The sequence below is a fragment of the Populus euphratica genome, unplaced genomic scaffold (assembly GCF_000495115.2).
Source record: "Populus euphratica unplaced genomic scaffold, PopEup_1.0 scaffold64.1, whole genome shotgun sequence".
Taxonomy (NCBI): domain Eukaryota; kingdom Viridiplantae; phylum Streptophyta; class Magnoliopsida; order Malpighiales; family Salicaceae; genus Populus; species Populus euphratica.
The window spans coordinates 338,225-363,377 of NW_011499923.1; the positions used below are offsets into that span (position 1 = coordinate 338,225).

The 25,153-nt window shown below is 31.9% G+C and overlaps 4 protein-coding genes and 1 non-coding gene across 11 annotated transcripts in view; 4 read left to right on the top strand and 1 right to left on the bottom strand.

Annotated features, from left to right (window-relative positions):
* Positions 1–1,113: 1,113 nt before the first annotated feature.
* Positions 1,114–1,186, bottom strand: TRNAA-UGC (transfer RNA alanine (anticodon UGC)). The gene has a single exon. It is a non-coding gene; the product is annotated as a tRNA-Ala (tRNA).
* Positions 1,187–2,924: 1,738 nt separating this feature from the next.
* Positions 2,925–7,666, top strand: LOC105135348 (protein PHR1-LIKE 1-like). Of its 2 annotated transcripts, none has more exons than XM_011040192.1 (8): positions 2,925–3,214; positions 4,315–4,818; positions 5,001–5,193; positions 5,287–5,363; positions 5,455–5,494; positions 5,716–5,773; positions 6,568–6,637; positions 6,862–7,666. In XM_011040192.1, exons 2-8 carry the CDS (start codon positions 4,333–4,335, stop codon positions 7,240–7,242), a joined length of 1,305 nt encoding a protein of 434 aa, XP_011038494.1. In that variant the 5' UTR covers positions 2,925–3,214; positions 4,315–4,332; the 3' UTR covers positions 7,243–7,666. The 2 variants fall into 2 exon arrangements, with proteins under 2 accessions (XP_011038494.1, XP_011038495.1); XM_011040193.1 differs by having other exon boundaries at positions 5,725–5,773.
* Positions 7,667–11,803: 4,137 nt separating this feature from the next.
* LOC105135347 (probable mitochondrial chaperone BCS1-B) lies at positions 11,804–17,292 on the top strand. Of its 5 annotated transcripts, XM_011040189.1 has the most exons (3): positions 11,804–11,961; positions 15,429–16,842; positions 16,909–17,292. In XM_011040189.1, exons 2-3 carry the CDS (start codon positions 15,447–15,449, stop codon positions 17,037–17,039), a joined length of 1,527 nt encoding a protein of 508 aa, XP_011038491.1. In that variant the 5' UTR covers positions 11,804–11,961; positions 15,429–15,446; the 3' UTR covers positions 17,040–17,292. The 5 variants fall into 5 exon arrangements, with proteins under 5 accessions (XP_011038491.1, XP_011038489.1, XP_011038490.1 ...); XM_011040187.1 differs by lacking the exon at positions 11,804–11,961 and having other exon boundaries at positions 15,344–16,842; XM_011040188.1 differs by lacking the exon at positions 11,804–11,961 and having other exon boundaries at positions 15,344–16,837; positions 16,904–17,292.
* On the top strand, positions 11,968–13,578 carry LOC105135428 (probable 26S protease regulatory subunit 4). Its single transcript, XM_011040290.1, has 2 exons — positions 11,968–13,358; positions 13,392–13,578. The coding sequence occupies exons 1-2, from the start codon at positions 11,968–11,970 to the stop codon at positions 13,576–13,578; spliced, it is 1,578 nt and encodes a 525-aa protein (XP_011038592.1).
* Positions 17,293–20,654: 3,362 nt separating the features above from the next.
* Positions 20,655–25,153, top strand: part of LOC105135346 (peroxisome biogenesis protein 12-like) — a 5,017-nt gene continuing 518 nt past the window's right edge. The window contains exons 1-9 of one of the 2 annotated variants that reach the window (XM_011040184.1): positions 20,655–20,889; positions 21,205–21,310; positions 22,125–22,273; positions 22,487–22,736; positions 23,373–23,482; positions 23,659–23,733; positions 23,878–23,964; positions 24,577–24,663; positions 24,945–25,143. In XM_011040184.1, coding sequence (XP_011038486.1) covers positions 20,782–20,889; positions 21,205–21,310; positions 22,125–22,273; positions 22,487–22,736; positions 23,373–23,482; positions 23,659–23,733; positions 23,878–23,964; positions 24,577–24,663; positions 24,945–25,143 — 1,171 coding nt within the window. In that variant the 5' untranslated portion in view covers positions 20,655–20,781. The remainder of the gene's footprint in view (positions 20,890–21,204; positions 21,311–22,124; positions 22,274–22,486; positions 22,737–23,372; positions 23,483–23,658; positions 23,734–23,877; positions 23,965–24,576; positions 24,664–24,944; positions 25,144–25,153) is intronic. The other variant, XM_011040185.1, reaches the window with a different exon arrangement.

Here is a 25,153-nt window from a genome sequence, read left to right on the forward strand (position 1 = left end):
ATGTTATCCATGTATTTCAGCATCTTGATCCTTGACTTTCTTCTTAGGCTCCATGGTTGACTCAAGGAACGCATGCGATGAAGCAAGAAGCAATGGAGATCCACAAAAGAGCTTCTTACCATTCTCTGCTTTTCTCGTTGAATCAATATCATTCCACTCATAATTATTATTGATTAAATAGATAGTGTTCTGTCATGAACCGTCGGTTTACCTTAGCCGTGGATTTTCTAGTTCTCATATTTTATTTCTATAATAATCCACTTATAATATTTTTAAATATCCATCGCTATTGTCCCACCACCCCACCCATATCCTCGTTGCCGAGCACTTTTCACCGATCATGTGGCAAAGGGTATCGGGTACTCTATTCACCGACCTTCAATATTAAAAAAAAAAAAAAAAAATAACAATGGGTGCACTTGTGCTATTTAGCTTAGGGAGAAACTTGTTTATTTTTCTCGGCATCTAGTTGAATTTTTTATATATATTTGTTACTTCACGGTATTTAATATGTTTATTAGATTTACATATTTAGTGAATTGATATGTTTATTAGATTTACATGTTCAGTGAATCATGAGATTTACATGTTTAGTGAATCATGAGATTAATTGTGATACGTGTAAGTTGATTTAGATACTTATATAAATAAAAAAATAACAATGAAATATTAAAAATAATAACAAATACTCAAGAGTTTAATTTTTTAATATTTAGTCTAGGAAGAAATTTGTTTATTTTTCTCAGCATCTATGTTTGAATTTTATTGTGTATATCTGTTACCTTGCAGTATTTAATATGTTCACTGGATTAACAGGATGTTTAGTAAAGCGGGAAATTAGTCGTGGTGCGCGCAAACTGGTCCAAATACTCACATAAATAAAAAAAAAATAACAATAAAATATTAAAAATAATAACAAATACTCGAGAGTTGAATTTTTTAATATTTATATTTTATTTATTAAATAAATAATTTAGATATCCATTAGCTATTTACTGTATTTTGGATATTTAATGCGTGTTTATTACCCACTTTTATTTATTAATCAATAAAAAATAAAATAGTTAACATACATATTTGAAATATTTATATGTATATTAAATGAAATTACTATGGAGATGCAGGGGATCGAACCCTGTACCTCTCGCATGCAAAGCGAGCGCTCTACCATTTGAGCTACATCCCCGGCTGCAACTCGTGGAGTATTATCATTAATACATTGCAATCTCAGATACAAAACTTCCTGTCATATCCCGTCTCCATAGTTTATTTATTTAAGAGAATTGTGGGGAGTATAATGCAATGTAATTTACTGGCGTTAACAGAAAGATTATTTATTTTTTTATTTTTTTAAAATCCCTTTATGTTTTTTTATGGAATACTTTCAAATAATTCTAATTTTATATAGTGGTATAGTTGTTGGGAGATTTAGTCTCACTACACAAAAATACTCCTACACATCCAAAGAGTCGTGCAAAAAAAAATAAAAAATTATGCCTTTATGAATTAATCATTACTTGGTTATTATCCTTCAATCTAAATAAATTAAACAATCCTTTGGTAGAGGTGATCATGATTTTAATGTAGTGATATTTTATTTCAAAAAATGTCTTTTTTTCCATCAATCTTTTCATCTTATCCATCTTTTCTTTTCTTTTACTTATTTTTTTAAAAAAAAAGAAGGGTAAAAGGACATGAAATGGACAAAAAGGATTTAACTGTAAATGATTTAAGAGTGTACGAGTTAAATGTGTATTTTGTGAAACTACAAGGACTAGTTAATTAGTTTTAATAAATGCACGGACTAAGCTATAATAAACTCTTCAATTATTTGTCTTTGTGCACCATCCAAGGTCCACGGATCGTTATGAAGAAATCAAAGCTAGAAATTAATTTCATCTGAGCAATTATACACTTTCTAAATCAAATTTAGATCTTAATTCAAGATCCTTCGAGGGATATATCCAAGAAATGTTATTAATTAATTGAAAACAATCCAGACCTTGTAATGGATTTTAAGTGGAAAAAACCATCCAAATTATCACCAACAAACTAATAAAGGAATATTTGTGGATTTTCCACCCAAATTATAATTCCGTAATTAGAAAAGAATGTTATCATCTATTAGATCTTCATCTTATCATTGATTTTATTAAAATGATTTGTTCTATTATAATATATATATATATATATCCTATTTAATTTTTTTCTTTTATTTTTTAAACCAAATTAAGAACACTTTCATAAAAAATTTCAACACATATAATGCAAGTTTAAGAGTGTATAAATTACTTTATATAAATAAAATATTTTTAATATACTGCAATTTTTATTAATTAACATATATTTAAAAACACAATAATAAAATTTACTCAATTACTTTATATATTTAAGCGATGTTCATTTTTGTGTTTGAGTGTATTTTTAAAATATATTTAATTTGAAAAAAATATTAAATTAATATTTTTTTGTATTTTATTATAATTTAATATGTCAATGTAAAAAATAAAAAACATTTTAATATTTTTTTCAAAAACCAATCTACAATTAAATTTCATACACACTTTAATAAGTAAAATCAATTATCAAACACTGTTTTTACTTAATATTACAGTAAAATAACATGCCGGTACCAAACATCATGTGTTTTTTTTTTTTGAAAACAATGTCTTATCCTACAAAAATATCGTCAATCAGAGTTTATTTTGTCTTGAGAGTTGTTTTTTTATTTAAAAATATTTATTTTTATTTTTAATATATTAAAATGATTTAAAATTATAAAAAAATAGTTAAAATTAAAAAATTCTCAAAAACTTTTTGGAAGGAGAAACAGAGTAGACTTGGCGAATTGAGAAGTCCCAAAAGAAACAAGGGGTGGCCCCAACATCTTTTTTTATAGCAGCCATCAAATCCGTACACACCACCACCCATCTTTTCTCTTTGCCTTCTCCCATCTCGACCGTACAAACCCCCCATCAATCAACTTCACAAGAAAACAACGGTTGGGAAGTAATGAGACAAAACTTGAAGACAGGCCTTTGTATTTGCTGGACAAACTAATTACGTTTTCTCTTCTATGATCATAGGAGATCAGAGTTTTTTGAAATTTAGAAGACAGAAGTTTGTGTCTTTTTTCAATATTCTTCTTCTTGTTCTCCATTGGGTTCTTATCCAATTGTAGCAAGCTTCAATCTTTATCTTCTCTTAATTCCAGGTGAGATTCTTATCAACCCATTTGAGTTTAAGAGTTTTGAACTTTTTGTGATATCACCTTCATCTTCTTCTTTTTTGTGATATTGTTTGTTTTTGCTAGTGACAATTGATACCCACCTTTTGTTTTGGTTTCCTTAAGTGATTTTGAGTGTGTTTTTTTATGAGGTTTTGGTTGATTGTGAGTTGGGCTGTTAAGCTTCTTCTTCTTCTTCTTCTTCTTTTTTCTGTGTTGTGGGGTTACTTTAAGGTAATGGTGTTTTTATGTTGCTAATAATTTTTCTGTGTGTTTTGGTTCATCTTTAGTGGTAATTCAATTGGATAGTGGTGATTGGTATTGGCGTTTTTATTTTTATGGTGGAATTATGGTTTTGATGTGTTGAACCTTTTGCTTATCTCTACCAAAGGATGGAGTTTTCATGGTTTAAGATACAGTGGTAGTTTACTACAGAAAACAGCTTCTAGGGTGTCTCTGTACGGATGCTATTTGGTTTTGATATAATTCTAAGTGTTCGAATTGGATTGTGTAGGGTGTTTGATTTACAGGACGGTTTCTATGTTTTTTTTGCTCTTTTTTCCTAGTTTTCGCAGATAATTTCTTTTTCAAGCATTCATGCAATGCAAGATTATCTTCTGAAAAGAATTTACCTTCTTAACTCGTTATGCTATTTCATATGGCTTGCAACACCTGCTGAATTAAATTGATGAGATCCTGAGACTGGCCGATTCCATTCCAACCTCATCTCACTGAACTAACTTCCTTCTTGATGTCCTTTAGTAATGGAAAGTGGGCTTAATAATTTTTGAAATGTTGTGGGCTTAAAGTTTCTGTGACCAGAATTAATTTCATCATTTTGGATTTAATGCGCCAGAATCCAATTTCACTGCTGGCTTGTCTTCTATTGTTTCCACAATGGGAAACGTTTAAATTTGTAACTAGTGTTTGTGTTACTGGCACTTGTTTCATTCACTTCCTTTGTTCATCAGTGTTTAGTTGTAAGTCAGTTGAGTAACTTGAGGGTTTCTGAGGCTATGTCCTCATCTTTTCCAGTTCTTCCTACTGCCGTTGAAGAAAAGCATCCCAATTTGCTTTGTTCTTTTCAGGTTTCTTTGGAAAGGGAAATGATGAGAGATTCTGCATCTCAGCAAGCATCGCCATTGAGTCCTGGTAGCAGGAGTGTTGGGCCATTGTTTTCATCATCTTCTAGATTTTCCAATGATATGCGTGTCTCTTCAGTTTCACCACAAGGAAAGCAGTCTCATAATTCTCCATTCATTTCTCAGTCACTAAGGGACAGAGGAAATTTTACACCAGCCCATGATTCTCATTCAGAAGTGCAAACTACAGAATTCATTGCTTGCTCTGATGAAAATAAGGATCTCTCCTGGCCTGTTGATCCACTTCAGGACTTGCTTGATTTAGCTGAAAATGTCCATGTCCAAAATGGTCAGGTGGAAAGCAGTGCAGGTGTCTTTGCATCCGAGGATCATGCTAAGAGAACAGACTGGCAGGAGTGGGCAGATCAGTTGATCTCTGTTGATGATGAACTGGAACCAAATTGGAGTGAAATTCTGAATGATGTCAACAAGAAAGATTCCAGACAGAAGGTTTGTTCCGCTTATAATTATGGTTTTTGTTCCAGTGCGGTAATTAACAGCGTACACAGCATAAAGATGTCTCCTTGGTGTCTAATGTTCATATTGTAAAATTTCTCCATCTTATGATTATTCTTTCTTTTTCACATTCTGTTGTTACTTTTGTTTCCTTATAACTTTAAATAATGTACCAGGAGTTGAAGCCATCTCCTAATATCTCAGTGCAACAACCCCCAATTCATCAGCATCAAACTGCTCATAGTGGAGAAGTATGCGGTGTTGCTAATCCACTGTCCGCTGCACCCACAACAAAACCCCGAATGCGCTGGACACCAGAACTTCATGAGGCTTTTGTGGAAGCTGTCGATCAGCTTGGGGGTAGTGAAAGTGAGTGGTCTTACTAGTTAAATTATACCTTCTGTCAGCAAAAATTAAGTGCATCTAGTCATGAATCTTGATCGCTTTGATTTTGAATTACAGGAGCTACTCCCAAGGGTGTCTTGAAGCACATGAATGTTGAAGGGTTGACCATCTATCATGTTAAAAGCCACCTGCAGGCATGCAAATCCTCAGCCTTGTATTGTTTCCCCTAAGAGTCTAGTTTTATATTTTACTGATTTAGCTTGTATCATCTTTTCTGAATTTCAGAAGTACAGAAGTGCTAGATATAAACCAGAGTCATCTGATGGTAACGCTAACTGACTTCCTTTTCTTTTCTGACATTATCCAAGTTTTGCTAAACTCTCATACGTACTTTATCCAAAACCTTTTGTAGTTGTATGTGTCTTTGTTACCTTCTATTTGTTATTTTTAGATTATGGAAAGGCATGGAAAAACATGTACTGTTGTTATTTTTATTTTTTCCCCCCTTTTCTATGTGGTTTACAAAACATAACCGTGCTTTTTCATGAACTTCAGAGAAAAAAACGAGTCCCATTGAAGAAATGAAATCTCTTGACTTGAAGACGTAAGTTATCCTCTACCACGAATTCAATTTGACATCAACCTTTCTTCATATTGAATGATTTGTAGTTATCAAACTTATCCAGTACTAACCTTATTTTAATTTTTAATCATAGTAGTTCATCTATACGACTGCTTTGTGGTATACTTCTGTAGATTTTTAATGATGTGATGGTTAGAAGCCCCTTCAACTTTTAAGTTCTGACTTTGGTTTCTAATAGTTCTCCTTCAGTTGTGGCTGGTGGAATCTCCACGTGCATTTATGATAAGACAATGTACAATGACTAGGTTTTCTCCGAAAGGAGAGCAGAATAAATAGTGTGGCTATGACCAATGTACAGAGAAGGCCTGGATTTTTTTATTTTTGGTGCTCAAGTTCCCCATATCAAAATATTTATGACTTAACAATGCAAAACAAACCAAAGGATGTGCCAAAGACACGTTCTCCTCTCAAAACTGTTTTGGAGGAGGGGAAGATATAAATAGGCAGAGGTGAAGAAGGAGTTGGGTGAAAAGAAAATTCACATTTTTTTGTCTGGAACATTGGAGATAAAAGCTTTTTCCTAAGTTCTCGTTTTACTGAGAACTCCTATATCCTTTGCTGTCTGTGTAGTGGGTTTTGTGAACCCTTGGAGAAGGAGGGTGATATTCTTCTCCTTAAGATGCATTAGTGTCTAATCAGAGAATATGCATGCGTCATTTTTCCTTTACTCGTATGTGAACTGGAGTGGGTTTTATCATTATTAATAACAATGGACTATTAAGCTGAATTTAGGCTGATCTATGCTTCAAAAACAGGAGTATGGGGATCACAGAAGCATTGCGATTGCAAATGGAAGTTCAGAAGCGACTCCATGAACAACTTGAGGTATACTATTGATATTTGAGCTTCAGTGTATGTGGTTTAGAATTTAGATGGCAATTTCTTTTACCTTTTTGGCAGAACTGTTTAGATGTAATGCTAACCAGTAGTTAAGTTGGTAACCTGTAATATTACATTGATGGAGTGGAAATACAACATATGTGTGCATGGTTTTTGTAACTACAGTTCTGCGGCATGTTCTGATAATTATGTTTTATCCTCTTTAACAGATCCAGAGAAATTTACAATTGAGGATCGAGGAGCAGGGGAGGTATCTTCAAGAGATGTTTGAGAAACAAAGAAAGATTGAGGATGACAAGTCCAAGGCTCCTTCCTCCTCCCAAGAAGACCCTTCCCTTCTACAAGCAAAGTTAGAGCAGTCATCTGCAAATAACAAATTAGAAGCCTCAGAGTTGGACCTTGTCAAAACAAGTAATGAGAGTGCTTTACTAGAAGAAAGTTCCCAGAGTATAAGCAGAAAGCAAAAGGCACCAGAGGAAAGAAACGATCAGGTCCTTGATCAAATTGATGAGGAATCCAGTCCAGCGCCAATAAAACGACCAAGAAGAGATGAGACAGCTGAAGTGTCTACCGGGGCTGCATCCAATTGAACATGTTTACAACAATAGACAGCTTGCTGCTCCTGCAGATGATGTGGTAAACCCTGAATAAAAGTTACGTGTCCTATAAGATGAGGCGCAATCACTGAGGACCAGGAAATTTTGGAACTTAAAATTCATGTTAACTCTGCTCATCTAGCCCAGAATCAAATGCTCCACAATGAATTTCTCAACTTGTGACATTTTTCTGTTTAGGGGATTTACTGTATATGCTCGTGCTATGGACTTTTATTTTATGCTCATGCAATTTTAATTGTCGAAAGAATTTGTAGCTTACAATCGAACAGTAATTCATGTAAACGGTGACCTTGTTGGTGCATCAATTCAATAGAAGCTCTTGATGGAGTTGGTTATGGAACTGCTAAGAAATTGCGGAAGACCAACTCCATCAGGGGTTTTTGTTCTCTTTCATAAATGCATCTGTTACCGTGAGAAGTTTTTCAACCTACCAGAATCATAAAATGAAGATGACGACAATTGTAGACATCATCTGATAGCAGGTCAAGGGAGCTAGAAATTGATAGCTGTGCACTACCAACATTGAAAGAACTCAACAAATATGGGGAGATAAAGCAAAAAATGAGCTTCTGATTAGTTGAAAGAGCGCATTGGTTGGAAGAGCCCTTCTGTCAAGGTGAACAGACACTCTTTGCAATGGCGGAATGACATCACTGGGAGAGGAGGATCAGAGGGTGATCAGCCAAGTCAACAAGAGCTGATGACTTGTTGGAATCCGTTGACTGATACTGGCCAATGATGGCCATTTTTATTTTTTTAATTCCTTTCTTTTTTTCTTTTGGTAATAGCCAAGTTGTCTCTTCGGAGACATTAAAACTGCAATGATAGATATAAAATACCAAGTTCCCTCGATTTAATGTTTCGAAAAATCGCATGACATATATTTTTATATTTGCTGCGTCTTATGCATATCATTTTGATTATTTGATTTATATTTAGTCGATTTTATTAATTTAAAATAATTTAGCTTGTCTAATTTGTAAATTGTAATCTATTTTTATTTTTTTTTCTAAAGAATTAGCTTATATTAGTTATATAACCCGTAATGAGCCGTGAATAGGATTCAAGTTAGTTTTTAATGCAAGAGAATGAGGCGTCGGTGTTATAAATGCATTTTCTAGTATTATGATATTTTTTTTAATTGAAAAAAATATTATTTATGCTTGATAAATTAAATTAAAAAAATACAAGAATTGATGAATTAAAAAAATGTTAGTATTAATAAAATGTTTTTTTAATGTTAATTTATCTACAAAATGACTTATTACTTAAGTAATTATTTTTATTTTTTATAAAAAAATTCTATAAACAAGTTTTTTCAATACATTTCTATAATTTTAAAAAATCAAGTTCAAATTAAAACTTTAATATTTACAAGTAATTAAATAAGTTGAGAATTATGTGTACAAATAAATAAATAAATAATTTTTATCATAATTATTGACGAGATATAAAAATAAAACTTGAAAAATTAAAAAAATAGATCTATATCAAGATATTTAATCTTAAAAGACGGGATATTTACCTTGTTGTATTTGCTAAGTTTGTTTACTAAAATATTTTTTTTATTCAAGTAAAAAATAATAGAAATAGAGATACAAATCAAATTCATCACATAAAATAAAAGGTAAAAATAAAATATTATACAAGGTTGCACATATTAAAAATATAATCTAAAAATAAATTTTTTATTTTCAAAAATAAAGTTCATCCATACAAAATATATAAAAAATATAGATGAATAAGAAAAACTTTTCAAATTTAAATGTATAACTAAAAAAATAATCGTCATTTAAAAGTGGTTCTCTAAAAAAAATAAAAAAGAAGAAGTACTAATTTAAATATAAATTAAAATAATTTAGTGAAAAATAAATGAAAAAAATCATTAATTTTAAAAAATAATTAGAAAAAAAATAGCAAGGGCCAACTATTGGGCCTAGCAAGTCAAGCTAGCTCTGTCACCTGTTCTGTTGAGATTCTATTTATTGTAGTGATTGAAAAATCAGGGTTTAAGTTTTTTAACCAAAACACTTATTTTCAACCCATTTTTAACCTAAAATATCTATAAAATATCATAGAAATCAAGATAAACCTATTTATATCATCAAAAACCCCAAAAACAAAACTGAAATTAATCCAAATAAAAAATTAGCCCAATTTGAGATCTCTATTTTCATGAGCTTTAAAGTAAAAAAACATAAATTTTAATATGAATTTCTCTTATTAAATAGAATCATTTGACACAATTATTGTTTTTTTTTCTCCATGACTTGAATACGGCTACCCTTCTCTCTCCCTTTCAATTAAAAACTAAAATATAATAAAAATAATTTTTTATACTAAAAATAAATTAAAAAAATATTGAGAGATTAAAATTATACAGGTTACGTGATTTTTAAAATTTAAAGACTAAAATGAATTTTTTACTAAACTTGAAACTTATAACACGCCATCTATGTTTTTTTTTTTTTGTTTTTTTTTAATTTTTTTTTTATAGAAAATCAAAATCAATTAATTTTGAATTTAAATTAAATCATTAAAATAAAAATTGAAAATCAAATAAAAAAACAAAAATTTCAGAAGAGCTCATCCACCACCGTAACGTGTGTCGTCAGATAATCAATAAGAGAGCTTTACGTATAGTGAAAAGGTGAAAACCTAAGATTTATACTTAATAATTGTTTGAAGTCGCTAAATGATGAAAATGGAAGACGAAGAGGACACCATCCATACATGTTCTCAAACAGCTGGCTGCCTCTTTAACCTTATTCTATATATATATATATATATATAAAAGAAAGTGAGCCCGTCTCGGTGCTCTTCCTATTCCCATTCCAACAACTCCAAACCAAAATATACATATAAAAGTATTTTCATGGATGGTCCCGCAGACATCCCCTGCACACGTAACCCTGTGCTATGTCGCAAGGTGGGCTGAGTTTTTTAAATATATATAATAATGTTTTTTTTATATATATATAACTTAGGTAAGATGGAATGACTGGATTCAATCAGAAGACTTTATCTATTCATATGATAAAAAAACAAAAAGAGAGAGACTGAATTAAAAGATAGAAAGCTATTATGAATTATTAGAAAATAATATAAAGAAAATCATCAAATTTAATTTTTAATAAACTCCATATTAAAAAATAAAATAAATAAAATAAAATAAAAATCAATATCAACTCAAATTAATATTTTAAACTCATGATCTATATTATGAAACTAGAATCATCACATAAAAAATTTTATTAAACTCAATTATTAATTAAATTTAATTTTGAAAGATAAAATTTAAATAGAAATTTGATTTTAAAGAATCTAAAAGATAAATAAAAATTAAATTCTAATAAAAATAAATGACAAGATATTTTTTTTAAAGCAAAACAGCATGAATTTCGAGAAAAAAAAAGAGAAAAATAATAATTTTTCACTCACCAACAATAATAACATGCATTACACCATTAAAAAGATGTTGTTGTGATATTTCCAACACAACTATTAATGATGTGTTCTATTATTGTAGAAATTTACATGCATAGTCAGAACACGATAACTAGTCTCCAGATGTTAGTGCTTGCGACACATCCGCTGGCCACTTTGCATTGCATGTTTACCCTAGCCCACCATATTGTTTTACATTCAATCTTGATCCTTGACCATTTAATTATTTTATAGGAACATAAATCTATTTTATTTTTCCAAACTAAATATCATCTTAGAGTCAAAATTTTCTCTTAACATTGCGAGGACCTCATCTCCAAACAACCAAATCAAACTACCAAATTATATCTAAAATAAGATCAATGTGAAAAAACTAAATTAAAAAAAAAAGTTGAGTAACTGGAAGAAAAAAAATCCTAACTTGACTATGTAAATCAGTCTTTAGTCTTAGCAAATATAAAGCATTGAATATTTTTTTTTATTTTCAATTTTAATCCTTGAATCTTCAATTTTTTTTTAAATTAATGAAATTTAATTTAATTTAATTTATTAAATTAAACAATGTAACATTCCCTAAACACTGCAAGGTCCTCGTACCATGGTATAAAAATAAATATAAAAGATTAACTAATATCGATAAAATATTAAAAAATAAAATAAAAAAATTAAAAGACTAAAATTAAAAAAAAAAACTGAGGAACAAAATCTTTTTATTATTGTGAAAATCCATAATAAAAACTCTCCCATGTCACAACACATAATTGACACCTTTGAATTTTTTTAATTTTTTAAAAGACGACCAAGACTTCAAAAACAAAACAATATTGCAAGAAGACATGGATACGTCGCATGTGATGATACCATGTGAGAAATCGAGATCGCCTATCAGGTGGCAGAGCTCAATATGAAATTAGAAGAAGAAATTGAAAGGATTAGAATCTCTGTAAGAGAAGTTATGAAAGAAATTCTAAATTCTTATTAGGATTATTCATCTTAAATTATATATTGAATTAGAATGTGACTTTATAAATATCCGAGGAATATTGAGTGTTCATTAAACAAAAATAAAATAAAATATCAAACGCAAACTTTTCTGAAATTCTCTCTCTTGGTTCTTAAGTTTTGCCATCGCACGACTGACCGACTTGGCCAATAAGATCATCTCCGTCCTTGCTCCCTGGGTTATAAAATTGTTGCAGCGAAACATTCATTCAAGATAGGGGAAGAAGGGGAGCAGATAAAAAAGGAAGAATGAAGGCAGTGGATACGTTTACTCAGTTGGGATCTGTGATTGCGAGTGTTATGTTTCTTTGGGCTATGTTCAAGCAATATTGTCCATATCAGTTGCAAAACTATTTCGAGAAACACTCCAAAAGAGTCTTCACTTTTGTTTACCCTTTCATTCAAATTACGTTCAATGAATTCACTGGAGATCGTTTCATGCGTAGTGAAGCTTACTCTGCTATTGAGAACTACCTTGGCTCCAGTTCATCTATGCAGGCTAAGCGGCTCAAGGCCGATGTCGTCAAGAACGGCACCCAGTCCCTTGTTCTTAGCATGGATGACTTTGAAGAGGTTACTGACGAGTTCCAAGGAGTCAAGCTACGGTGGGCTTCTGGGAAACATCTTTCCAAGACACAATCATTTTCTTTCTATCCAGTAACGGATGAGAGAATGTACTACACGCTCACTTTCCATAAAAGACACCGGAATCTCATACTCGGGACTTACTTGAGTCATGTCTTGAAAGAGGGTGACGCAATCAAGATGAAAAACCGGCAAAGGAAGCTCTACACCAACAGTGGATCATACTGGAGGCATGTAGTGTTCGAGCATCCGGCTAGTTTTGATACGATTGCAATGGAGGCTGAAAAGAAGAAGGAAATCATGGATGATCTCATCACATTCAGCCAGGCAGAAGAGTTCTATGCAAGAATTGGAAGGGCTTGGAAGCGGGGTTATCTTCTTTATGGCCCCCCCGGTACTGGTAAATCCACCATGATCGCAGCCATGGCTAATCTTTTGAACTACGATATCTATGACCTCGAATTGACTTCCGTGAAAGATAACACTGAGCTGAGAAAGCTACTGATCGAGACAACGAGCAGATCCGTTATTGTGATCGAGGATATTGACTGTTCTCTTGATCTAACCGGTCAAAGGAAGAAGAAAAGGGAAGAACAGGGGAGGGGAGATGAGAAGGATCCAAAGCTGAAACTGCCAAAGGAAGAAACAGACAGCAAACAGAGTCAGGTCACTCTTTCTGGGCTTTTGAATTTTATTGATGGACTGTGGTCAGCTTGTAAAGGAGAAAGACTGGTTGTTTTCACAACTAATTTCTTGGAGAAACTCGATCCAGCTCTCATCAGGAAAGGAAGGATGGACAAGCACATAGAACTGTCGTACTGTAGCTTTGAAGCATTCAAGGTCTTGGCTAAGAATTACCTTCAGCTTGAAACACACGACCTGTACGCCAAGATCCAAGAGCTGGTGGGAGAAACCAAAATGACTCCCGCTGAAGTTGCGGAGCATTTAATGCCAAAGACTCTTCCCGGAGACAACAAGGTTTGCTTGGAGGGACTAATAGCAGGGCTTGAGAAGGCAAAAGAGGACGCCAGATTGAAAGCTGAAGAAGAAGCAAGAAAAAAGGGCTCGTCACCCGAAGAAAAAGCAACAGAAAAGGATTCATCACCTGCAGAAAAAGCAAAAGAAAAGGGCTCATCACCTGAAGAAAATGCAAAAGAGCAAGGAAAAGAGAATGTTTTGTGTGATAATGGGAATACAGAAATGAACTGTAAGGGAAAAGAGAATGGTTTGTTTGATAATGGAAACACAGAAATGAATTGTAAGGGAAAAGAGTAGGGTTTCAGCCACTAAAGATCAACACTGCAGCATTTCAGATTGAAGAAGTTCGTCTCTTGAGACAGAATCATCACACTTCTATTAGTTCATGACAGCAATACCATGTAAGATGCAGTATTTATGAGGGGAGTAACAGTGTTAAAGATGTTTTAGATTTCTTCTTAATAATTAAACTCGATTAGAAAAAACAGGTGCCAATTTGCAATGCCCTATCTTATGATGCAATTACACAAATAATTTATTTATGATAAATTAATGTGATCTATGGTTAATCCATTAACTAGAAAGTTGATTCATTAACTTGATAACTCCAGCTTCTTAAGAAGAGATAACAAGTGGCTGATTCAATTTTTTAAATGAACAGATAAATTACTAATAAATATTTAATATTATATAGACATATATTATATGAGAAATTAATTTGAAATATATGTATTAACTTATATCAAACTAAATTAATTTTTTAAAAAAATTAAAATAAAAAAAATTATATTATAATTATTTTTTTAAAATTTTTATATTCAAAAATTTCTTTATAATGATTTTATTATCAATCACATCAAATATAATCTTTCTAAGCATATATAATCAAATTATCATTTATTTTTTTATTTTATCATTTTATTCTGCAATTTACTCTTCTTAATAATATGTATATAAAAAAACTCTCTTTATTTTAGTAATTGCAACTAGAAGTATTGATAATTTAAAAAGTATATGTACCAAAAATATATATGCCAATTTAAAAAATTCTTTTTAAATTGTCATTCTTTATTTTTATAATTTTCTTGCAAGATTAACAATATATTTAATATTAAAAAACTCATCATCATTATATAAATTAATAATATATATATCAAATTAGTAATCAAGTATCATAAAGTTCATTATAAAAAATTCATCAAGATAAATAAACTTGTTTTTGTTAAAAATAAGGAAATAGTCACTTGAATTTAAATATATTATATAAAAAGTAACTTAATACTTACCTAATGGAAATGATCATTCATTCTAACTCATTAACCTGTATGTTAATGATATTATTAAATAATTAATATAATTACATAATAATTTATTATTAAACAAAAATCAGTTAAGTTATACAATAATCATTAAAACATTACATGGATTTTGACTATCTAAGAATCTTTAATTATATTTAATTTTAAAATAACAAATGCTTATGTGTGTATATATAATTTATTTTATTTGATAATAATAAAGTAAATTTAAAATCAAAATTATATATCAAACATGTGCTAAGTATAAAGTTATTTTCATCTAATGTGATGAGATATATTTATTAGATTTTTTAAAATTTTGGTAGGAAAATTTTTTTTTATAAAACAAGTTATCCATATAGCTTTTGTTTAGTAAATTACTTAATCTCTTAGCTAAAAAACAAATGCCCTACAAATTTGATTATTATTAGCTATCTACTAAAATTTAGATAGAAGAAGAAAAAACTAAAATAAACTCAATTTGATTTGTTAATTAGAAAATTAAAAAAAAAATTGCACTGAAAATTCAAGAATTATAGTAATTCTAAAATTTCAAAAGTAGATGTGACATATATCCCATCCATTTGAATAAATCAACAAAAAACAAAAAAAAGGACCAACCTTCCTGAACAAAAAAACACAAAACAACAAGAAAATAGAAATATTGAGCAAGTTATGGTGTTCATCTGGCCACGCCATTTTTTTGTTTTTGTTTTTTTTGCAAGATATAGACTATTATATTAATATTTTAATATAAAAATAAAGATCATCACTGTCCTTGCTCCCTGGGCTATAAAATTGTTGCAGCAAAACATTCATCCAAGATAGGGGAAGGAGGGGAGCAGACAAAAAAGAAAGAAAGAAAGAATGAAGACAGTAGATATGTTTACTCAGTCAGGACCTGTAATTGTGAGTGTTATGTTTCTTTGGGCTATGTTCAAGCAATATTGTCCACATCAGTTGCTAAACTATTTCGAGAAACACTCCAAAAGAGTCTTCACTTTTTTTTACCCTTTCATTCAAATTACGTTCAATGAATTCACTGGAGATCGTTTCATGCGTAGTGAAGCTTACTCTGCTATTGAGAACTACCTTGGTTCCAGTTCATCTATGCAGGCTAAGCGGCTCAAGGCCGATGTCGTCAAGAACGGCACCCAGTCCCTTGTTCTTAGCATGGATGACTTTGAAGAGGTTACTGACGAGTTCCAAGGAGTCAAGCTACGGTGGGCTTCTGGGAAACATCTTTCCAAGACACAATCATTTTCTTTCTATCCAGTAACGGATGAGAGAATGTACTACACGCTCACTTTCCATAAAAGACACCGGAATCTCATACTCGGGACTTACTTGAGTCATGTCTTGAAAGAGGGTGACGCAATCAAGATGAAAAACCGGCAAAGGAAGCTCTACACCAACAGTGGATCATACTGGAGGCATGTAGTGTTCGAGCATCCGGCTAGTTTTGATACGATTGCAATGGAGGCTGAAAAGAAGAAGGAAATCATGGATGATCTCATCACATTCAGCCAGGCAGAAGAGTTCTATGCAAGAATTGGAAGGGCTTGGAAGCGGGGTTATCTTCTTTATGGCCCCCCCGGTACTGGTAAATCCACCATGATCGCAGCCATGGCTAATCTTTTGAACTACGATATCTATGACCTCGAATTGACTTCCGTGAAAGATAACACTGAGCTGAGAAAGCTACTGATCGAGACAACGAGCAGATCCGTTATTGTGATCGAGGATATTGACTGTTCTCTTGATCTAACCGGTCAAAGGAAGAAGAAAAAGGAAGAACAGGGAAGGGGAGATGAGAAGGATCCAAAGCTGAAAGTGCCAAAGGAAGAAACAGACAGCAAACAGAGTCAGGTCACTCTTTCTGGGCTTTTGAATTTTATTGATGGACTGTGGTCAGCTTGTAAAGGAGAAAGACTGGTTGTTTTCACAACTAATTTCTTGGAGAAACTCGATCCAGCTCTCATCAGGAAAGGAAGGATGGACAAGCACATAGAACTGTCGTACTGTAGCTTTGAAGCATTCAAGGTCTTGGCTAAGAATTACCTTCAGCTTGAAACACACGACCTGTACGCCAAGATCCAAGAGCTGGTGGGAGAAACCAAAATGACTCCCGCTGAAGTTGCGGAGCATTTAATGCCAAAGACTCTTCCCGGAGACAACAAGGTTTGCTTGGAGGGACTAATAGCAGGGCTTGAGAAGGCAAAAGAGGACGCCAGATTGAAAGCTGAAGAAGAAGCAAGAGAAAGGGGCTCGTCACCCGAAGGAAAAGCAACAGAAAAGGATTCATCACCTGAAGAAAAAGCAAAAGAAAAGGGCTCATCACCTGAAGAAAAAGTAAAAGAAAAGGGCTCATCACCTGAAGAAAATGCAAAAGAGCAAGGAAAAGAGAATGGTTGGTGTGATAATGGAAATACAGAAATGAATTGTAAGGAAAAAGAGTAGGGCTTCAGCCACTAAAGACCAACACTGCAGCATTTCAGAGTGAAGAAGTTCGGTCTCTTGAGACAGAATTATCACACTTCTATTAGTTCAATGATAGCAATGCCATGTAATCTAATTCTTATAATTATGTAAGACTATAAAATTAGGGACATTTTTCTTCCTGGCTAATAACTAGGAGGAGAAACCTTGAATCATGCTTGGTTAGCATGCTTGAAACAAAGAGCAATGCAAATTGTTCTTGGCATTGAAATAATCAGACAAGAGTATTATGACGTGTTTAAAACAACTGACCCGCATAAGAACAGATTACAAAGCAATAACCATGCATGCTATCGAGCGAAATCCAGAGAGACTTACCTTAGTTAAGGGAAGGCACGAGAAACATGTCATTTAGCAAAAAATGTCGTTCTGCAGACCAAACATCTCACCTGCAGAAACTCAAATGCCAACTCCACCCAGATCAATCCCAGCCAAAAAACAACTAGAAAAGCGACAGACATCGAACAAACACCTATCTCAACTCCTCACCAGAGTAGTTATTATCCATTGTAGCATCCAAGCTGTACTTGTAATAATGCATATGGCCAAGCAGTGAAAGACCAGGAAAGTTTTGTAGATATTCACAGGAAGAGTTTAGCTTGTGCCGCATTCATGGGAATCACAACCAAATAGATGCCGTATGGCAAGTTCCACCCCAAGTGCTGGACTGCGTCCATTCTGATTTCTTGGCTTAACATCAATGAAAAATGCTAGTCTTCTATCCCAGTAATGATGATGATCCCAATAAACATTCTAGCATAATTAAAAATGATTACAGATGCACTAGCTGAAATCTCACCTGCCTTCAATATTTTATCTCAAGGCTAGTTTTTGGTTTTTCCTTGTTCTTTTGACTTTCCACTGAAGATCTTCTACTTCTGCCAGTTCAGAAAATACAGGTTCTGCATTATAGGACTTCTTTTTATGGCTTCCGTATCTTTTTCCGGATCAGAATCACTTACTAGGGCATCTCAAAATCTAGGTTGCCAGATATCTCTCTAATGGCTGATCCCAATTCATTAGTTTTCCAATTGAAGCACCTCTAGTGAAGCATCTCCCCGATAAATAAACATTTTTATAGAATATGTCGAGTAAGATACTAATATGCAGAAAAAAAATAATAAATAAATAAACAAGTCAGTATACTAATATGCAGTATTTATGAGGGGATTAACAGTATTAGATATGTTTTAGATTTCTTTTTAATAATTAAACTCGATTAGAAAAAACAGGTGACAATTTGTGCCGATTTGCAATGTCCTATCCTATGATGCAAGTATATAAATAATATATTTATGATAAATTAATGCGATGTATGATTAATCCATTAACTAGAAAGTTGATTCAATAATTAAGTTCCAGCTTCTTAATCAGATATAACCGGTGACGGAGGCAAGATTTTTAAATAAAAAAATAAATTACTATTAAATGTCTGACATTATATAGATATGTATTATATAAAAAAAATTAATTTAAAATATATGCACTAATTCATATCAAACAAAATCAATTTAAAAATATTTTTAAAATAAAAAATTATATTATAATTATTCTCTTTAAATTTTCATATTTTAAAATTGCTTTATAATATTTTTATCATTAATTACATCGAAGATATTTTTTTCAATGTATACAACCAAAACTATTATTTATCTGTTTATCTCCCATCCTATTATGTAATTTACTCTTGATAATATGTAAAGAATAAAAAACTCTCTTAAAAATAAAAAACTCTCTTCATTTTAACAGTTGCAACTAATAAAAGTAATGATAATTTGATAAGAATATGTACTAATTTGAAAAGCTCTTTTTAAACTATTATTTTTTGTTTTTATTATTTTCTTCACAAGACCAGCAATACTTTCAATATTGGAGAATCAATATGAATTAATCATTATTATGTATATAAAAAATATACATATCAAGTTGGTTATAAAATACTATAACATCCACTATAGAGAATTTATATGGATAAAAATAAATAAAGTGAATAAATTTTTTTTTGTTGAAAATAGAAAAAAAATCATATGAGTTTAAATATATTATACAAAGAAGTAACTTCGTACTTGTTTGGTAAAACAATCATCCTAACTTATTAAGCTATATATCAATGATATTATTAAACAATTAATACAATTATATAATAATCTATTATTAAATGAAAATTAGTTGAGTTACCTAATAATCATTAAGATATTATATAGATTTGTCCTCAAGGGACGTAACGTGATGACAAAGAGCTTGAAATCTGCATAGCAGGTATCGAGTTCAAGTTAGGATGTGATCTCTTGTATAAGCCTGAGATAATCATGGTTTTACTTGCTCACATGATCCCATAAAAATATACTTTTTGAAGATGATGTTTCCTTAAATCCAAAAAAAAATATTATATAAATTTGATTTGACTATCAGACAATCCCAATTATATTTAATTCTAAAATAACAAACAGTGTGTGTACATATATATATATATTACTATATCAACCTTATGTATTTACCTAAGTATAATTTATTTTATTTATTGATAATAAATTTTATTTATTGATAATAAGGTAAATCTTAAATCAAATTATATGTCAAACATGTTCTAAGCATGAAGTTGTTTTCATCTATTCTTGTAAAATATATTGCATGAAAGGTTTGTTCATATAGAAAAATTATGATAATTAATATTCTAATGTAATATTTTTACACCAGATTTCATATGTGGTTGTATTTTTTTCTTATATAAAATTAGTAGGGGTATAAATTAAAACATGTAACTAATATTTTTAAATCATTAATTATGTTTTTGAGGTTATATTTTCAAATTAGTAGCTTTTTTTTATAAATAATTGGTAGCAATAATATACAAAAAGTAGAGATTAATTAAAAAAAAAGATCAAAGTTATTTGAGTTCTATTTATAATTATATACTTGAAAATTATTTTTTCAGTCCCTAATTAATAAATAATAAAATAACTAATGATTAAGTAATCTTACAATTGCCAATAAAACATATTAAAGTATCATGTGTCTGCGTCTAAAAAGAAGATAGAAACTGTTGATATATAAATAAAAGTTGTGGTCCTTTTCTAGTCACGTTAATTTCTATTTATTTATTTTTTTTGTTTTTGGAAGATATAGTCTGTTATATTAATATTTTATTATAAAAAAATTCTGGAAAAAAAATAATTAAAGGGGCAATTTCCTCCTCTGGCTCCGCCCATGGATGGATACAACAGCCATATTTATGTCTCGAGCTTAAGTTCAAGAGAAACATAAATCTCTTCAGGAATTATCTCGAGATAAAGATTATTTTTAACTTTTATATGTGTCTTTTTGAAGAATTATGTACTTATTTTTTCTATCTTAAAAAGAATAATCAAACGGAATCCAGATGATCATTGGATCATCATTGTTTATGACTTGCAATAACATATTACTTTTGCTTTTGGGAATAAAATTAACCATAAAATTCACTTCTTATAAGATTTACTTTTCTTATTAATAAATATATTAATTTCCGATAACCAATATCAATCGCATGATCTTATTAATAAATATAGTTAATTTAATTTTTTTATTTTATGATTAAGGGCAGAGGCTAAACTGAAGGATAAGGAAGACATGGTGTAATAAAATAAAACCTCGAAAAACCCAAACTGAGAAACCGGAAACAGAAACCAAATCAAAGAAATCGAAGAGGAGGAGGAGGAGGAGGATGTTATTTCAAGTAGGAGGACAAGGGACACGTCCCACCTTCTTCGAGATGGCTGCTGCCCAACAACTCCCCGCCAGTCTCCGTGCTGCCCTTACCTACTCCATTGGTGTAAGCTACTTACACCTCTCATTTTCTATATGATAATTGTTTGCCCATATCATTTTTCAAGGTTTTAAGGGATGGGAAACTCTTATTTTTGTGAGTTTTTTTATTTGGGTTTTTCTTAATGGTCTCGAATTTGGCAGATGAATCAAGCCTGATTTTACTTTTTTGAAGTGTTAATAGGGTTTTTTTATCTTCTTTTTTTTTTTGTGCATTGTAAGATATAATTACTTAGCTTACTTTGATTGAAGAGATTGGCTTGTGCTTATAATATAATTTGAATATCTTCGTGATTTAATATTGTGGATTGTGGTCTCGAAGGTAATGGCATTAAGAAGACCGTTTCTGCATAAGGTGTTGGACTGTGAAGATGAATTCTTTTCGTTGCTTATGTTGGTCCTTGAGACTCATAGCTTGCGTACTACAGGTTTAATTCTTTTTTTTTTTTTTTATGAATAGGTTTAATTCCTTCTGCCTGTGACCTTACTGTTCTTTCATAATTCCATTTGCCTTTATATATATATATATATATATATATATATATATATATATATATATATATATATAAAACTCAAGTGCATTCTAGCTTTAACTTTGCCTTTTTTATTTCTTAATGTTGCTGCCACTGTTACCGAGTGGATGAGGGAGTGATCGAATATGTAGTCTCATATTTCTTATTTGGTTGGAGATTCTAGCCTTCTGGTCCATATGCTCATGTTTTGTCCACTTCAAAATTTTCTTTTTTATTCTATTCAATTGTTTGTCATACATTGAATGTTGAGCCTCTGCTCCTCATGGATTATGATTTCCCCGTGCATTGAGAACTAAACCCATTTCCTTTTCTTTTTGAAATGTTATGTGCCCTATGATATCAGGTAACTTGCTTAATTCCTTTGTTGGTCCCTCCCTGGATTAGTTGAAGTTAATAACCTCTCTTGGAGATATAGGAAGTAAAGATTAGAGAAACTCAATTTTTTTCAAGAATAGATGATGAGGCTGATCTCCATTTGGTTAAACGGGATCAGGGGTGTTTTCCAGTTCACATTGGATGGTGTGTGTGTGTGTGGAAGCTTTTAACAAGGCTTTGCTGGGTGCATGGTGGTGATGGTTTTATTTAATCTTGTTTTTTTCATTGCTGTGCTGTATCTCTAAATCTGAGTATAGTATTTCTTTAATTTGGATTACTACTGTTATATTTGTTGCATAAGGATCATTCTTTTGTATTTTATATTCCTCTTCAGATGCTTCTTTTGCTGAATCTCTATATGGATTGCGAAGAAGGGCAGTGAAGATAAGAGTAAAGAAGGAAGATGCACGTCCAAAATCAGGGGATGGAGTTCAGCTCTCAGGTTTAGAAAAGCACCAAAGAACTCTTTCAGTTGTATTTTTGGTACCATCCTCTGCTTCCTTTAGTTGATAAATTTTTCTTCCCTGAAGTAGTTTTCCTAGTAAGATTGTAAAGTGTAGGGAAAACCAAGTTTATAAACAGTGGTTCACAAACTGCTACCTAGTTTCACTCAATTAATGGCATCATACTAAGTTAAAATGCTTTCAACCCATTGTGATGAAGGTTAATGACTTGTGAATTTATGTGTCTGATTAGGTTGTGTTGCCTTATTTTAAGTCAAAATTGCATTCAATATATAACAAAGAAAGGGAAGCCAGGCTTCAAGCAAGTTTGTGGGGAAATGGCGATGAAACAGTTGAAGAAGCTGAATATTTTAGTGGAGGGGATGCTTCTCTTGTTTCTGGAGAAACATTGGATGCAGAAGCAACTATTAGAGCACGTTTGACAAAGAAAATTCAGAAAATTGTATTTAGTTGCTACCCATGGCTGCATGCTAGTAGTGAAGGTAATGTTTTCGTTCTTTCTTGATTTGGATAACACTGATTAATTTAGTCTTTTAAGTCAGATGTAAGAGCATGCAATTTAGGAAAGTGGGGATGAGTTAATTTGACATGATGATGAAAAGGTTACATGTCTGTTTCATTCTTCTTGGAACATAAGCATCAATCATGAATTTGTTGTATTCAAGTTTCACCTATTGCATTAACATTAGCTTATTTCCTCATGTTTCATAATTTCATTATGTGTTGATACTAAATAAATTTAGAAGCATGAATGCCATTGTAGCTCTTTCATGTTGTGAGGAAATTCTGATGTTAAGCAATCCAATTGCGGTGTCTTCTGACAAATTTGTGCCATGTTTCCAGTATTGGGTACTGAAGTCACTCTTTATTTTACTGGTCAATTGGAAGGTTCTTTCCCTTAGCTACTTACTGGACCCTTAGTAAAGCTCTGGACCAACAATGCAGTCTTTTCAAATCTAATCTATAGTATGACAGTGCAGGATCCTGTTCATTAATCTAAATTCTGAAATTTCTATAGTCTGCTGCTATGTGCCAAACTGGTTTCTGTCTTCATGCTTGGTTGGAAGTGGTTTATGTTTATCAAGATGTCCAATCTGACCTAAAGCGTTGCAATGCAGGCATGTCATTTGCATATCAGCTCTTATATTTGCTGGATGCTACTGGGTTCTATTCGTTTGGACTACATGCACTTGGGATTCATGTTTGTCGAGCTACTGGGCAAGAGCTGGTACTAGATTTGGCCAGAATAGAGAATTTGGATTTTATTTTCGTTAACAAGTATTTCATTAGACACAAATTCAACCATTCAAATATAGTGCATGCTGCTATTTTGTTGTCCTATAAATACCTTGACAAATTATACATATCTTAGTGCTTTGTTCAATTGTTTTGATGTCAAGGCAGATGGACACTTCTTCTAGAATTTCTAAGATCAGAAGCAATGAACGTGATAGACTTCGTGGCCCCCCATGGCTGAAGGTATAATAATTTAAATTATTTAGTTGCTTTGGGGACTTGATGTGGAACTTTTTGCTATTCAGTATTTGTTTGCAGAAATTGACAGCACTGTTGTATAGCTGGTATTCCATTGTAGAATATTGACTCAACATCGTTAATGTGCAGACATTACAAGGTGCATTGCTGAGCTGTGCATATACAATGCTTGACTATGCACAAACTGGCTTAATTGCAGCAGTGTTCATCTTTAAAGTGAGTGTGGTTTTCCTGATTCAGGAGTTGTCCACTCTCAATTAGTATTGTCTGCAAAAACTATAAATGCCTGTGGATGTTTAATTTTATGTTATTCTTGTTGTTGTTTCTAACTGCAAGCAATGCCCCATTCTCTCCCCTCCATTCCCTGATCAACATTTACCACTTTCAAGGATCCTTTACAGTTGCAGATTTTTGTGATCATTTGCTCAACACTGCTATCTGTTTCAAAAAGTTTTACCTTTATAGCCAAATTTTATCTGGATTCTTGTTACAAAACAATGCTGAAATGTTTTTGACGTCAGAGTTCTGCCTTATTTAACATATTTCTTCTGAACAATATGAAATTTGACACTCCCTAAAGATCCATTGCTCTTGTCTCCAAGTTTTGTTCTTGTTTTCAGCATCCTAAGCTCTTAGAACTAAGCTTACATCATATTATACCATGTTCATTTTAATGTCAAGATAGTTAGCTTCATGCAATAGAACTGATTTATTCACCCTGTTTATATTGTGTCATGCATTAATTTTCATTTTTGTGTTTACATCCTTCCTCTTTCTCCATGATAAGTATAGACTAGCTTTAACATTTTCTGAATGTGAATGACACAGATGATGGAGTGGTGGTACCAATCTGCTGAGGAGAGAATGTCAGCTCCAACAGTGTACCCTCCACCCCCACCACCTCCAGCCCCAAAGGTGAAGAGCTTTATAATCTTGGATTTCATAATTATTCTCTTGCCAACACACAAACGCACACGCTCATGTTAGAGATATGATGTTTTACTGATAAAGAATAGAAGGTTGTCTTGCTACTGAGATGAAGTTAATCTTTACTTTTCATGTAACTGTCTTCAGTGTTAAATTTGGACAAATTGTCATATAAATTTCAGCTTTTCATGATCTTGGCAATAGATTCTGTCAGATGTCAGAAACCAAAAGGTTCAAAGCTACATAATGTTCTCTTGATAATTGAACAGGTTGCCAAAGAGGGGATTCCACTGCCACCTGATAGAACAATCTGCCCATTGTGCTCACAGATGCGTGCAAATCCTTCTGTTGTTACGATATCAGGATTTGTTTTCTGTTATGCTTGCATATTCAAATACGTATCTCAGGTAAGGCATCTAATTTCACTACATCAATATCCACTCCAAGCTTATGTTTTCTTGATTCTCCCCCCCCCCCC